Genomic DNA, 14812 nt, shown 5'->3' with positions numbered 1-14812 from the left:
GTAATAACAACGTACTAAAGCAGTAGGTAGTTAGTGGAGCCCCGTACTGTTCCTGGAGCTCACAAGAGAGCCAGCAGTTTCATTATGTGTCACTTATGAGGTGTTTTAGTGTGCGTGTGTGTGTGTGTGTGTGTGTGTGTGTGTGTGTGTGTGTGTGTGTGTGTGTGCCAGGGATTCATTATTGTCATTACACAATACCGGATTACACAATGAAATTTAGTTGTGTGTGTGTTTGGGGGGGGGGGGGGGTAACAGTGGAGAAGCCACGGTGCCTCTGCAAAATAGCCTCTGGAAGGAAGGTTTTGGTGGAACATGTGTACGTTCAAAAGTAGTTTTAGTCGTGCAACAGAAAACTCCGATTGGACAGATAGTCTAGCTAGCTGTCTGGATTTACCCTGCAGAGATCTGAGGAGCAGGTAACCATAGTCCTCACAAATCCACCGGAGGTTAGAATAACAACACAAAGGAAGAGGAAGGTAACGGACATCCGGCCGCAATAAGTGACATCCGGCGGCATTTCCGGAGGCAACGGAGCAATCCTGGAAGTGAAAAGTCGTGGATATAGACTAGCTGTTTGCCAATGAGTTGTATTTGAGTGTGTGTTTCTGTTTCATATTTCACCATTGTACATTCATTGTATAATGTATTTGAATATAGAACAAACATAAACACAAACATTTTCAAGCGCATTTCAGGCAGGCGAATAGATTCCTTCTTAGTCATTTCTCAGATAGTCCAGATATTTGTTGGCATCCCTTTCCATGTATTTGGTCCATTTTCTCCAGTTCTTGTCATGGATGTGTCCTTGTAAATTAGGGCTGCACGATATGAGGAATATATAGAATTGTGATTATTTTTGACTGATATTGTTATTGCAAAATGATTGACGATATTGGAGGGAATGATCATTTTTGTATCATTATTCTCATTTTTTTAAATGATTATAGTTTGCTTTTTGCCATGATTTGTAGGATAGGATTTGTAGGCCGAGGCATCTCTGCAGCACCACAATATTTAATTCAGAATGGTTTGACACATATTTTGCCTTGAACAAATATTGCGCGCCCCTCTGCGATTTGGATATTGCACTAGTCCATATTGGCAATTCCATTTTGAAAAATTGCGATTAATTGTGCAGCCCTAGTGTAAATGTTTTATCCAGTTTTTTTCTTCAGGAGATTTTATGCCTGTATTAGAGAGAGGTGACAGTAAATGAGGGGGAAGACAGATGGGGAATGCCCCATCATACAATTAGGGCTGGGTACCGAATTCAATACTTTTTAGGCACCAACCAAATTGCCTCTAAAGTATCAAGTATCGAAAAATTCCTCGTCATTCAATACCCAATTTTAATAACCTAGGGAGTAAATCTCATCAGGGGCAGTGAGCCAATAAGCACGCAGCATGCTTCTACCGTGATCTAATAATGCTGCTGATTGGCTGTCTAACGTTACATGTAGACCTACTAGAGGCACACAAGAGAAATCCACGTTACGCACAGAGACAGGGCATATGTAGTAGGAGCTGAAAAATAAATAAAAAGATTTGTGCCTTAATGTGTAATGTTGTAATTTTTGTTTGGTTTTACAAAATTGGGATCGAAAAAAGTATAGTTTAGGAACCGGTATCAAAGTCACGGTATCGGTACCGGTACTGGTATCGAACATTTTTGAAAGATACCCTACCCTATATACAATACTCATCAGCTCAGATAGCTTTTTTAGTCCGTTTTTTTGCCATGAGTTTCTGAGTTGTTGTTTTTTTGCCCTTAAAATGAATGCCTAAACTTTAGGCATTCAATTTAAGGGCAAAAAACTAAAGGTTTAAGATGTGGGCCTGGTTGTATTAAAAACAATTCTTTGTACAATACATTACATTACACTTACCTTTATACAATACATTATTACATTACACTTACCTTTATACAATACATTATTACATTACACTTACCTTTATACAATACATTATTACATTACAATTATCTTTGTACAATATATTATTACCGTACATTACACTTACCTTTATACAATATATTATTACATTACACTTATTTGGCAGATGATTTTGTCCAAAGCAACTCAAGTACGTTAAATATAACAGGAACAAGAGCTAGATGTCATTAAAAATCGGACATGCAACCCAAATAAATAACTGAAAATGGGTTCAAAGAGCTACAGTACAAGTGCTAATAATGTTGAATAAAATAATGGTTTCTAAAATTGTGTACAGACTTACATTAGTTTATTGGTTGGCGAGAGAAGTTGAAATAAAAAGTAGCTTTCTGGTTTGGCCACAAGATGGAGTGATAGCTCCTTTAAATGGAAACAAGTCAGGAACCATGTGGACTGCCTGAATTGAGATAGAAACCATAATCAGGTCTTTGTTTCACTCCTAAACGTATAGTGCTATAGACTCTACATGTTTATGGTTAGTGAAGGAAGGTTTATGTTATGATCATGGAAACTCTAAAGGAGTGATCTAAATCATTGGTGTCGCTACTCTGCTGTGTGAACATGCTTTGGTCTTTGTTGCTCGACCTTGTTCAAAAATAACTTCCTGTTCCTTTAAGGGATCTCTCCAAAAAGTTACCGTAGTGACGTTGCGTATATTCCATATTCAGAGAAAGTCCAGTGGCGGAGTGTGGAATCTCCTACTGCGAGAGCAGTCTCCTCCGGGTGCTGAGCCAAAAGCAGGTCAGATCATTTCATCTTTACTCAAACTTACTGTTATCTTCCAACAAATTCTAAAACCCAAAAAATACCTTGGAATTATTTGTAACGTGTAGACATGTGCTTCTCAATTTCATTTTGACCGTGTGAGAAAGTTTGTTATTGCTGTATTTTGCTGACTGAATGTGATGTGAGAGTAGTTAGAGCTCTCTAAATGATGAACACTTTTCAAAGTAATACAGTTTCTATTCTTAATACAGTTGCACTTGTTTAATAAATTGTAAAAGCATTCATACTTTGGGGAATTTGTATTAGTTTAATAAAAACGGATACAGGGTTTCCAAAGCGGCTTTTGAAAAAGTGCAGAGCGTTTATTTCCTAAAATTCCTCACTTTTCAAACTTTGGCTACAAATGTTGGAGTCTCACTGGCTGTTGGCTTTGAAAGCACTTTTACACTTCTCTCCTATGTACAGACCTGGCAGGAAGTGCATGTGCAGTGAACATCATCTCTTTCTCATAAGGCTAAATGTAGTGACGGGGTCGAGCAATCAACCGTGGGCTTTTACCCGCATTCTTTTTTTTTCTAAACTTCTTTTTATGCTGTCCAACCAACAGGAACAGTGAGATGCAAGTGTTGCTTCTATTTCTTCACATGCTTGTAGAAATAGTAAGGGAGGTTTTTAATAGTGGCAAGAACATTCACAAAAGTTATATTAGTGTCCAATAAAATGTTACATCTTGAAAGTATGCAACAAATGCTATTTTTATAGTGTTGAAGTGTGAAGTGTTCTCTCTCTTTATTGCTCTGTAAGCCTAGGTTTGCGAAAGCGCCATAAGAAGGAATCTGGCTTGACCTGATTAGACTCATTTGGAATCCAAACTATCAGTCATTCACCAAATATTGTAATTCCTTTCCACAGAACATCTTTTCATCATGAACACAGACAAAGATCCTGAATTTACCACCCCAGAGGGAAACGGGATGGGTGAGTATCTAATTCCCTGTCTTCAGTGTTTAAGTGTACGTGCACACATTTCTCCACTGCTGCCACCATCCTGCCTGCTGCACTGCCTGAGCGCACCAGACTGTAGAGTATTGAAAGCTGAAGCTGTATATGAGGAAGGGGGTTAATGCAAGCTGCAGTCGACAGCAGACCATAAGTTCTCCACGGGCCTGCATGAAAAAGTGTTCCTGCACATGAATTGTAATTGTTCGTAAAGGGGTTTTAATATTCCATTTTTCTGACAGAGAACTGTGGCTTACTGTTTTGAAGTTCTCCGAATGAAACAAGAAGTAACACAATATATTTGTCACTTTTCAGACATCTGTAGTGATGTCACAGACGCAAAGCCACAGGAGGAGGAAGAAGAGAGGGAAGATAACTCATTCAGTGAGAATGGAATGCAGTGTGCTGAAAGTTTAACGGACCCACGTACGTACCTCCCCCAACCCCCCCCACACACACTCTCACACTCACACACACACACACACACACGTGCATGCTTGACATCTTTCCATTATGCTTTGCATTTTAGCCATCAAGCTCACACCGCCTAGCATCTTACAATGCCAACACAAACAGTTGGAAAAGTGTGAGGGAAGCTGCTACAAACCCTGAGCTAAGGAACTAAAATAACATTCTAACTTTCTAATCTTTTTCTATCTATATATTATTTATCCTAAGGGTTTGAATAGATTCATACACCAAAATGTGGTAGAATTTTCTCAACCCATAGGAACAAGGAGGAGAGTTTTTTTTCATACGACGGGCAAGTAATACAATAGTAATAAACCTTTTTTGTATAGCACCTTTGGACACAATACAAATCCCCATTATAACAGAGAAAATAGAAGATGGGACACCTTTTAAAGGACAGTGCTTGAAGTAAGAGCCATTTGTCATCTAAGGAAAGGCATGATGAAGGTCTTGGCTGCTGTAGGTTGTCCTGCGGTATAGTTATAGGCACCTTTTTTGTGTGTCTCCCGCGCTGGTGCTCATCATGAGGTTTCATTCAGTGCAAAGCACATAGCAAATAATAGTCCCAATTTGATTTCACCTGCTTTCAACAGGGTTAGGATGGAGTTGGAGCAGTAACCGGTCAACCCCGGTCTGCTTTTGTTCCTCACTGCAGTGCCATGTGTTGTATGATAACATGTACATCTTGGTAATATAATGTGATATGTTAACATTGTCAGATGTTATGGGTTATTGAGTGTGGAGATGTTTTGACTTAGGCTCCAGGCCTTAGTCTCTCTCTCATTTGTCACTTAAAAGAAAATGAACATGCTCCAAGCGCTCCAATTTATTTCTGACTGCCACCCACTGCCCCATTGGGTGCACTACCTAAAGCCCTGCTGTGCGTCTGCTGCGCAGCCTGCGGTTCACTGCTCTGAGACCCTGGACTCTATATCGTGCCTCTCGGCGCTCTGTGCGTGCAAAGTTTCCATAGCACCTTTTGAGCGCTTTCCACAATACAAGGCGCTGCTCTTCAGCTCATCACCAGTCACCGTCAAGACCACAGTGTGGTTTCTGGATGGAACTGAGTACGCTGGGTTTGGTTGACACTTAGCAAGGCGAGAGGCCTTGCAAACCAGGCCTCGGGTCCACAGTTGTGGTGTTGAGAAATTGACATCCTGTCTGGTGTGGATCCTGTGGACGTTTGACCTACTTTGACCAAGGACTAAGAAAATGGTCAAGAAAAAACACCAGGGAAAGAACTTGCATTCGGAGGACCTGGGGTGCCGATTAAAGCAGGATTTGGGAAGCTTTTCAGCATCGGTGATACAGGCAATCAACAATCAATCTGAAGTCTCTTTTTAAAAGCAGGATGAATTGGTGTTTATCTGTGCGAGGCGCCTGCTGCGTCTCTCACCTGCCCTGGTTCTAGTTTCTGTGTATTCAGAGGAAATGCCTTCCCCCTTATCTCGCGCACACATCTTCTGAATCTCTTTGTGACACCAAACACCGGCCCAAATTAAGCTACCCTACACTTTGGAGATGTGCTAGTACTAATATCAAACTATCAACTATAAATAAAAATGTAGAAGTGAAGATGTGACAGCATCTCGCAGTCTGGTTGGAGTGGAGTTTCTTTAAGCTAATTTAGTGCCTTATTTGGAATAGAGAAAAAACATCAACTGTTTTATATGTACTATTACATCATTCCATATGTCCCATCTCTGTAAACAGGTGCTTTCTTTTTAAAATCACCTTTTAGGAATTTGCCTTGGTATTTAGTGCATACATGAACAAACAAAGATATTGAACATTAATAAGAATACAAATAAATACTGAAACAATTATGTGTTTACATCACATGCATGTCACTCCAAATGTATCCTTTCCTTCTCCCTTGCTACCTCCTTGCTTACAGTAGATGCCATAAAGACCGAGGCCGAGGAGATGGAAGACAGCGAGCCGTACCCCAAGGCTGAAAAAGAAAGAGAGATTGCGCTAAAAGAGGAAGCGGAGGGGGCCAGCGAGGACGGGACAGAGGAGGGATTTGATGAGGAGAGGACGGAGGAGGACGATGATGAGGAGAGGGACGGCGAGGGCGACGAGGAGGGAGACAGCCTGAACGAGCCACAGGACCTGTCGCTGGCCGACTACTCGCGTTACGACAGCGCGGCCCTGCCAGACACACACGAAGACGCCGCTGCCGGTGCTGAAGGGACCTACGTGCCTGGAGCCGGGGGCCCCCGCATCCAGGCGACAGGCAAGCTCAACTGTGACATCTGTGGCCTGTCCTGCGTCAGCATCAACGTCCTGCTGGTGCACAAGCGCAGCCACACGGGTAAGCACAGGAACACAGCCTGAGCACATCACCTCAAACACAACACGGTTGCGCAATCCTCCCTCTGTTGTTAGCTTTGGGAGCAGGCGCCTTGTATCGACTAGGTCAAGATGTTATGATCCAGTTACTATGATTAAGAATGCGCAAGTCTTCATCACACATGACGCACGTGCCCTAACCAGTGCTACAGTGACAGCAAGAGGTTGTGAAATATCCTCTATTGTTTTTTCAAGCATGAAGCCCATGCCATACCTTAGTGATTTGTGAATAGATCGGCAGGTGAACTCATCTACAGCCCTTATTTTGCCCTGAATAATGCAATAACTGACTTATGTACATGGTACATGCTTTGAGCAGAGCAACTCTCTGGAAAATAATGTTCACCTGGTGCACATGAAGCACACATTTTCTGTCATGGCCATCGTCATGTGGTAATATTTGTCACCGTGGAGAAAATTAGAGTTGTTGTCAGCCACATCGGCACACACCACCTTTTAACGTTGACAAAGTTGATGAGTAGAATAATGCCGCCTTCAGATGGAACTCATTAGGCCGTGTTTTCGACATGGGAACTTGTGCACAACATGCTTGGCATTTGTGTGGTTTGAGTCGTGAGAACATTGCTTCTAGGTTCCTGACAATCAAAGTGGATGTTGCCTTGTTCCCTTTTCAAAGATGGTGAATGATTCTGCTTATTTTTTTTTTTTTTTGCAATTCACTGTAATACCAGGGGCAAGAAAAGTGGGTTGACAACTAAAGTAAATTATATTAAAAAAAAAAAACTAAACAGTTTATCTTTAAATGAATGATCGAAGCTATGACAAAATGTCCACTTCTGAAGTTGTGAACGCCACATCAGCGTGTTGTTGTTGCTAATTTTATCTCCCTGCATTTTGTTAAGTCGGTCTTCAAATGCCTAAATAACGCTATTTGCAAAACAATAAGAAGACAGCAGAGTGGTACCAGACCCACCACCCGAGCGGCGTTAAAATAGCATCCCTTTCCACAGAACATCATTTGCCCAAACTGCCTTTTCAGTAAAAGGGGCAACATTATGGAACTCTCTGCCAGACCACTTGAAATGTATCCCAACATTAGCCACCTTCAAAAAAACAAAAACAAATTGTGGCTAATTCAGGAACAATATTGCTCTCATATTGAGTTTTCCTTTTTCATTTCATTCCATTTTATTTCATCTCTATCTTATTTTTAAGAATGTCAATCTGTATTTTTATTTTTAACCAAAAGCCCTACTAAGTGTCGTGAATTAGCTTTAGCTGAAAACACTATGATACATACATCAGATGACTGTTGAAGCTTATCTATATTTTTTGTATCTGTCCCCATCTAAATAAACCTGTAATAATAATAATAATAATAATAATAATAATAATAATCAGTAAATCCACAGTCACACAAATCAAATGAGCACAGTGCAGCAACAGATCATTAAACAATCATCGATCTTTCACGTAAAAATCAAATAATGTTGTGCGATCAATAACTCATTTTAAAATGCAGGAATGTTTTTATTTATTTATTTTTTTTTTTTTTTACTCCGTCAGGTGAGAGGCCCTTCCACTGCACTCAGTGCGGGGCCTCCTTCACCCAGAAGGGAAACCTGCTGCGCCACATCAAACTGCATTCTGGGGAGAAGCCTTTCAAATGCCCCATGTGCAGCTACGCCTGCCGTCGACGCGATGCTCTGAGCGGGCACCTGCGCACCCATTCTGGTACCAGCCAGCCACACACACACACACACACACACACACACACACTCGCTCACTCGCTCACATGTGAAGCTGATATGCACTGATACTGTATGCACCTGTGTACAGTATCACGTCGGTTGGTTTCTCACTCCTTCATGTCGGATTCTCACTCCTTTTTGAATCTGAGGTCTGCTGAGCCTGCATTGCTTTTCCAGTAACAAGCTGCCTGGCACTCACACGGTCACACACACACACACACACACACACACACACACACACCATTATAACATCTTACTCATTTAACACTGGAAACTTACTCATTCACTTTCAGTTCACGTGTTTTACCTGCAGGCACGCTGCAACCTCTCTAATGTGCACATCATCACTTTAGTATGAAACCGTGTACTTAAGGAAATAATGCTCGCTGTTCCATTTTAAATGGTGTTGATGTTTTTTTTGAACGTGTGTGTGTTGATTAACTGAAACTCCTGCTCACAGTAGAGAAGCCGTTTAAGTGCAACCACTGCAGTCGCAGCTACAAGCAGCGCAGCTCCCTGGAGGAGCACCGCGAGAGGTGCCATGTGTACCTTCAGAGCAAAGGTCCCGCCGAGAGAGGTGAGCTGACAGCACGCGCTCGTCTCCAATCCACCCTCCGACACGCGCTTCATCAGCGACGGCTTTGAAAACTCCCAACAAATGTCTTCACAGGACACACAAAGACACACATGCACACACAACCGCTAATAATCAGACCACTGTGCAGTCTACGTGAACTCATTTGCACAATTATAGCTGTTATTGCTAACAGATCCTGTTTTTATAGCCTCGTTAAGTTAATGAGCTTATGGCTGTTACCCCATCATTACAGCTAAATAGGTTATGGCTGCTGTGGTGTGGAGGCACAGCAACTGAAAGACCGCTGCAGCGGTGAAAGGGGAAGCCAAAATTATTTAGGGCAAATGTTTCAGCCCAGCCACTCGACACAAGCAAACACAAAAAACATACACCCTCTGTGTCTATAACCTTATCTCCCCCCCTGCCCTCCCAACCAAAAAAAAGCCATTTTACATACTGACAGGACAGTTGCACGGTTGCAACACACAGACAATGCTCTGCTTCTGTGGTCACCAAATGTCGTAAGTTTATGCCTGATAGTGCCGTAGTGGTGAGGAAGTACATCCTCATCCTGTGGTCTCCTCTCCTGCACTGGTGAAGTAAAAAAGCCACCAGAAAGTGAGGTCAAAGGAGCTTCTGATCTCAAATTAATATCTCATTCCTCTCGGAGTGACTCAGCTTCTAGCAGCTGGTGTGTTTTGCAGGACTTTTTTTTACTTCACTTTATAGCTTCAAAAGCCTGATAGGTGGACAGTTGCAGCTCAGCGCACTCCCTTTTACTTTTGATTACAGTGCTGCTTGATCAAGAAAGAGATCTGCATTTCTCTTTTTTTGCGCTTACTTTGTCAACCTCTCTTGCTGTCAAGCAGAGGACAGCCAGACATCCAGGACCCAGATGGGCACCGAGCGTGCTCTGCTGCTCGACAGGCTCGCCAGCAACGTAGCTAAACGGAAGAGCTCAATGCCACAGAAGTTCACCGGTAAGAGCAGCACAGACACACAGACATGAAGGGGCTGAGTAGAGGCACTGACCTCAAGCAGACCTAAGAGAGTTGTCATTTTAAAACAGGTTATTGTATTACTTTAGTTCTATACAAACGATAATGAATGCCTGCATTTTGTTAGTTTGATATGTTTATCTACTTAATTGCTGTATATGCCCACCTGCTTACTGACTTCTTTATTTTGAAACTGTTTTACGCTGCTGTCTGTTTGAAAAATGTTTACACCGTTTGTGCTTTTTGCTGTGCATTTATGCTTTACATTATACAGAAGTCACGTTTTGTAGATAATATTAAGTTGTCTGTCCAAGCTACTTGTTTGTCTGTCTGTCTGACTTTGCTGGCCTTCATCTCTTGCCAAACAGGATATTAAGGGCAGAGCACCTGCCCCATACTGTACCTGCACACACCACAGAGTGGTCACCACTGTCCTAAATTCTCTGCGAGAAATGTGTCATAGGTGGGTATTGGTAACCATGCATGGTTAAATAAATGGAAAAATGAAAAGAGAGAGAGAGACATGCACACGTTCTCAATTTAATAACTCACTTTGCATCTTTTGATTCAAACTCAGATAATTTGCCTGACTGATGAATGATCAAAAGATATCAGTTTCAGTAAATGGCTGACTTTAGGGGTGTGCACACACACACACACACACACACACACACACACACACACACACACACGATTTTCAATAGTTGGCTCTCACCTTACTAGTTAACCCTAACATTGGGTTGTAGTTTCGCAATCAAGCCTCAAACTGCTCGCAAAACGAGGCGTATTGGCAAAAAAAAACAACTCCTACATCTCTCTATCCAGTTTACAAATGAAGTGAGATCTTTCAATATGACAACCACAGGGGGAAAAGAGAAGTAATGTCTGCAACCGCAGAGAGAGAGAGAGAAAGAGAGAGAGAGAGAACAGGCGGGAGGCGAGAAACGTGAGCAGGTGCCGCTCTGTCTCTTCTTCTGTGGTGCAGCTGCACTAGAGGCCTTCGTCTGCGTTGTCTGCTTCCTCTCAGCCCTCTGTCCTCTCATGCCTCAAAGCTCTACTGCTGGCTCAGTATACTCTGATGCTGTAAAGCTTCTTCTGGCCTGTGAACCTGGCATGCTCCAGTTCACTGTGTAAGTTGCCCTGGGGTTGCACATTTTTCTCGTTACCTCTACTCAACTTCAAAATGAGGGACCCTTTAGAGTCCTGTAAGGACCTCTATTAGATCGCTCTCCATCTGTAAGCAATAACTGTTCTTACTGCTGCTTGCTGCCTGTGGTATTTCTCTGGTCACGCTGTTGGATGAAGTATGTGAAACGTCTTCCTGCGGAGTCTTGAGTGCTCTTTCTTCTCGTGCTGCCGGTCTAGGCGACAACGGGGTCTGCCTGGACCTGAGCTTTAACAGGGATCTGGTCTACGGAAGTGACGTCAAGGACCCTCCGCCAGGCTCCCCGGGGCCCGACGCTCACCATCAGCAACAAGTCATCCTCACAGGGCCAGACAGCAACCCAGCTCCCTCCCGCAGGCCCTACCCCATCCAGTTGAGCCGCAACGACATCAGCCCCATGGGCCTCACTAACGGCCACAAGATGGGCATGCCGCTCCTGGGCCCCCCTCACGCCGCCCAGCCACCCCTCGGCATGGACTCGTTCCACACTGACGGCTCCCAGATGTCGCAGCCTGTCATGTACAGCTTAGGGCACCTGCTGGGGGGGCTGAACCATCAGAACGGCATCCCTCACCCACACGCCCAGCCCATCCCCTTGTCGGCAATGGAGGCTTTACGGGTGGTGCGGGCCGACGGGGAGGGCGGAGCGCTGCCCGGGCCGGTGTACCCCTGTGGCCACTGCAGGGTGATCTTCCTGGACTATGTCATGTTCACCATCCACATGGGGTGCCACGGCTTCCGGGACCCGCTCGAGTGCAACGTATGTGGCCACCGCAGTCGGGACCGTTACGAGTTCTCTTCCCACATAGCCCGCGGCGAGCACCGCCTAGAACTGAAGTAGGCCTAGCTTTCATTCATGCTTGCGCGCACACACACACACACACACACACACACACACACACACACACACACATGCTCAGACATTTAACACTGTATGAGCACACACAGATTTACTCATATAAGTAGCTGGTAGTATCAGAAATGAAAGCATGAAGTAGCAGCTATCTCTCTGTCTGTCTTTTGTATGTGTGTGTGTGTGTGTGTGTGAGAAAGAGAGACATTGAAAGAGACGTTATAGGAGTGTGACGGGTATCAGTGTTCTTAGTCATATACTCATCTGAAAAGATGGCCTGTAAAGTGTTAATGGGGGAGTAATTCTACTCCCTTTTCAAACATACATTTGTACTTAATGATCCCTGCTGCAGCCACTGTTTATATCGTATAACCAATATGCCATATATACATTCAAATGTTCAACAAAGTAGCAAAAGTGAATGCATTTGTTGTGTATCTGCTGTTGGTTTTCTTCTGTTATTTGTGTAAAGGTGTAAAAATAAAAGATAACCTCTCTTTTCCTTCATCGCACATAGACCTGCACCTTGTTGAGAGAAGTTTATCTTCTCTTAAAAAACACTTGCCAATTCAAGACTGCAGGAGAAAAAAAAAAACTATTATCTAGAAGGTCACATGTCTCCTTTTAGGCTGTGGTTTTGAGAGAAGTGCATTTGGCGGCTTCAAAAGACATCACTTCGCTCTGCACCATGTGTTGGTTTCTCACTCCTGAATATTATACACTCCCACAAGTTAGAAAGGCTCAGGGTTTTGCTGAGACGTTTTTGTCACACAAAATAGAAGTACATGTACAGTATATATAGGACGTAGAAAGCACAGATGAGTAAGCCTAAGGAGGACAGGGGTAATTGGGGATATAAATGTAATTCAAGGTCAATCTAAATTAAATTAAAGATTTTCTGAAAGTATATCAAAGCTGTTATGTTACATTAAAGCAGGAACAAAGAGGATGAGCCTCTGCAGTATCTAAAACTGGTATGATCTGAAAATGATCAAATGAGCGTAAATGTGAATGACACTAATTTCATCACAGGATTTAGACATCATCGATTCTTCCCCAGATGCTGGGGAAATGAATTGTCAATGGATCAGAAGTCTCCTTCACACCGGCGTCCATCTGCTGGGGGAGGTGTGGCACTGCAGGACAGTGAAACGCTGGTGTTTTCCTTACACGGTATCGCTCCAGAGCAGTGGGTCCCAATATGGTTTCTAGGACCCACTGGGGGCCCTTACAAATGGTGCAGGGGTCCCAAACTAAATGAAGAATAGCTTCATGTAGATAGTATTTCTTTAAATAGGAGAAAGATCAGTGAGAAAATGTGTAAAAATGGTTTAATCAATAGATTCACTCTTCCCACCTAACTCTCACTTCACCCACAGAATAGATGGTAATACATGATGTCTGCCAGTAAAACTCCACATGTGGGTATTTATCTGTCTGAGGGCAGAATTTAGGTTCAAATTGAGGGTTTGTGGGAAATTTTGATGTGACAAACTTCAGGAACCTCTGCTGACAGCTAAATCGGTTTCTTCTAAGTGTATTGGGGAAGTTTAGGTGAACACACAAAATGGGATCTGACTAGCCTCTAAGTCAGTGCATTGGGTTGTATGTATATGTGTGTGTGTGTGTGTGTGTGTGTGTGTGTGTGTGTGTGTGTGTGTGTGTGTGTGTGTGTATGTATGTGTGTGTGTGTGCATGTGAACGTGGATGTACTTCGCCCACATGTCAGCGCAGGGACTCGGTCACGCCTTGCTGCCTTCAGATCAGAACAGGGTGTTAGCTTCATCCAGCTGCCGCCACGCTATCTGGCCTCTCCATCAGTGCCAGTTCCCTTTTCTCTTTTTGGGTTTGAAGAGAAGTGACACTTGTGAGGCAAACTGTCATGACAGCTTCATGTCCATACATGAGATTAAAAAGCCCAGTCATCCATTTAAAAAAAAAAAAAAAAAACAGGCGGCTGCTTCTCTTTTTCTTCTGACTACTTTGTTGAGTAAAAGTGCAAATGTTTTAAGGCTGAAATTGAAGTCAGGGTAGTTTGTGGTAATGTAGGAGGATTAAAAACAAAAAAACAGTTTGAGGACTCAGAGAGAATATTCTTTGACACATCACCTCTGAACATAAAAGAACCATATAGGGAAAAGAGAATGTGACTAGCCTTTAGAAAGCCCTGCTTCTGCCCAAACTGCGTGAGTGTGTGTATGAAGTCCCATTTTCATCTTAAAACCAGCCAGCCAGACAGAGTTTACTCAACCAGTCGAGACTGGAGTCATAAAGCAACAGTGACGCAAGACCAGTCAAAATGAGAGGCTTCTGGTGACATCTGCTGACTGAATTATAGGAATCAACTCAACAGCCAAAAATGTAAATGAAATCCATGCTGATGTAGCCTTTTCGAACTGGAACAACAACACACTGTACACTGATCTGAGAGCAACTAAGGCCTCAAAGATGGAGTCATAAAACCTCAGTATGGGTCAGTACTGTCATACTGTATCTATTTAATTTTGTATTGTTTTGGCGGCAACTGGAGATATTTTAGTCTAAAAATAGACTGTATATTTTATATATTTATATATTTTATAGAGAATAAAAAGACAAATGCAAACTGTTTGTATGTCATTTTTAACTTACACCAAAATTGAATAAATCATAAAGTCAAATGAAATGTTAAGTAATATACACACAGGTGTATCATTCACACTGGATGTTTTTCATATCACGTCAGGACACTGGATGGTGAAATAGCTTGTAATTGTGGACCCGTTATTCTGTAGAAATCCTAAAGATGGCGCTGTTGAAACAAAATTGATGGAGAAACCGAGTGCAGCCAGCGGTTTTGACTGATGGATCCACATGTTTTACTTATCTAATTTTTTTACACTATTCCACAGATGATTGACCTTAAGGTACAATACTGTCACATTGATAATAAATTAAAAAATAATGTTATTAGTCTGAAAACATGCGGTGAAAAAGGGTTTTGTGTTAAAAAATAACAATAACT

At 42.6% G+C, this 14812-nt stretch overlaps 1 protein-coding gene across 7 annotated transcripts in view; it reads left to right on the top strand.

Moving 5' to 3' along the window:
- LOC114565870 (zinc finger protein Aiolos) overlaps window positions 1-12315 on the top strand; it is a 60057-nt gene extending 47742 nt beyond the window's left edge. For 4 of the 7 annotated variants that reach the window (XM_028594215.1, XM_028594200.1, XM_028594225.1 and 1 more), the window contains exons 3-9: window positions 3591-3656; window positions 3993-4103; window positions 6046-6465; window positions 8031-8198; window positions 8676-8792; window positions 9659-9772; window positions 11156-12315. In XM_028594215.1, the coding sequence (XP_028450016.1) occupies window positions 3605-3656; window positions 3993-4103; window positions 6046-6465; window positions 8031-8198; window positions 8676-8792; window positions 9659-9772; window positions 11156-11796 (1623 nt within the window). In that variant the 5' untranslated portion in view covers window positions 3591-3604 and the 3' untranslated portion in view covers window positions 11797-12315. Of the gene's footprint in view, window positions 1-2620; window positions 2694-3590; window positions 3657-3992; window positions 4104-6045; window positions 6466-8030; window positions 8199-8675; window positions 8793-9658; window positions 9773-11155 lie in introns of all 7 variants that reach the window. The other 3 variants (XM_028594192.1, XM_028594177.1, XM_028594184.1) reach the window with 3 other exon arrangements.
- Window positions 12316-14812: the final 2497 nt, after the last annotated feature.

The sequence above is a fragment of the Perca flavescens genome, chromosome 2 (assembly GCF_004354835.1).
Source record: "Perca flavescens isolate YP-PL-M2 chromosome 2, PFLA_1.0, whole genome shotgun sequence".
NCBI classification, from domain to species: Eukaryota; Metazoa; Chordata; class Actinopteri; order Perciformes; family Percidae; genus Perca; species Perca flavescens.
The sequence above is the reverse complement of the archived record's forward strand: the minus strand, read 5'-3'. Positions and strand labels throughout refer to the sequence as shown.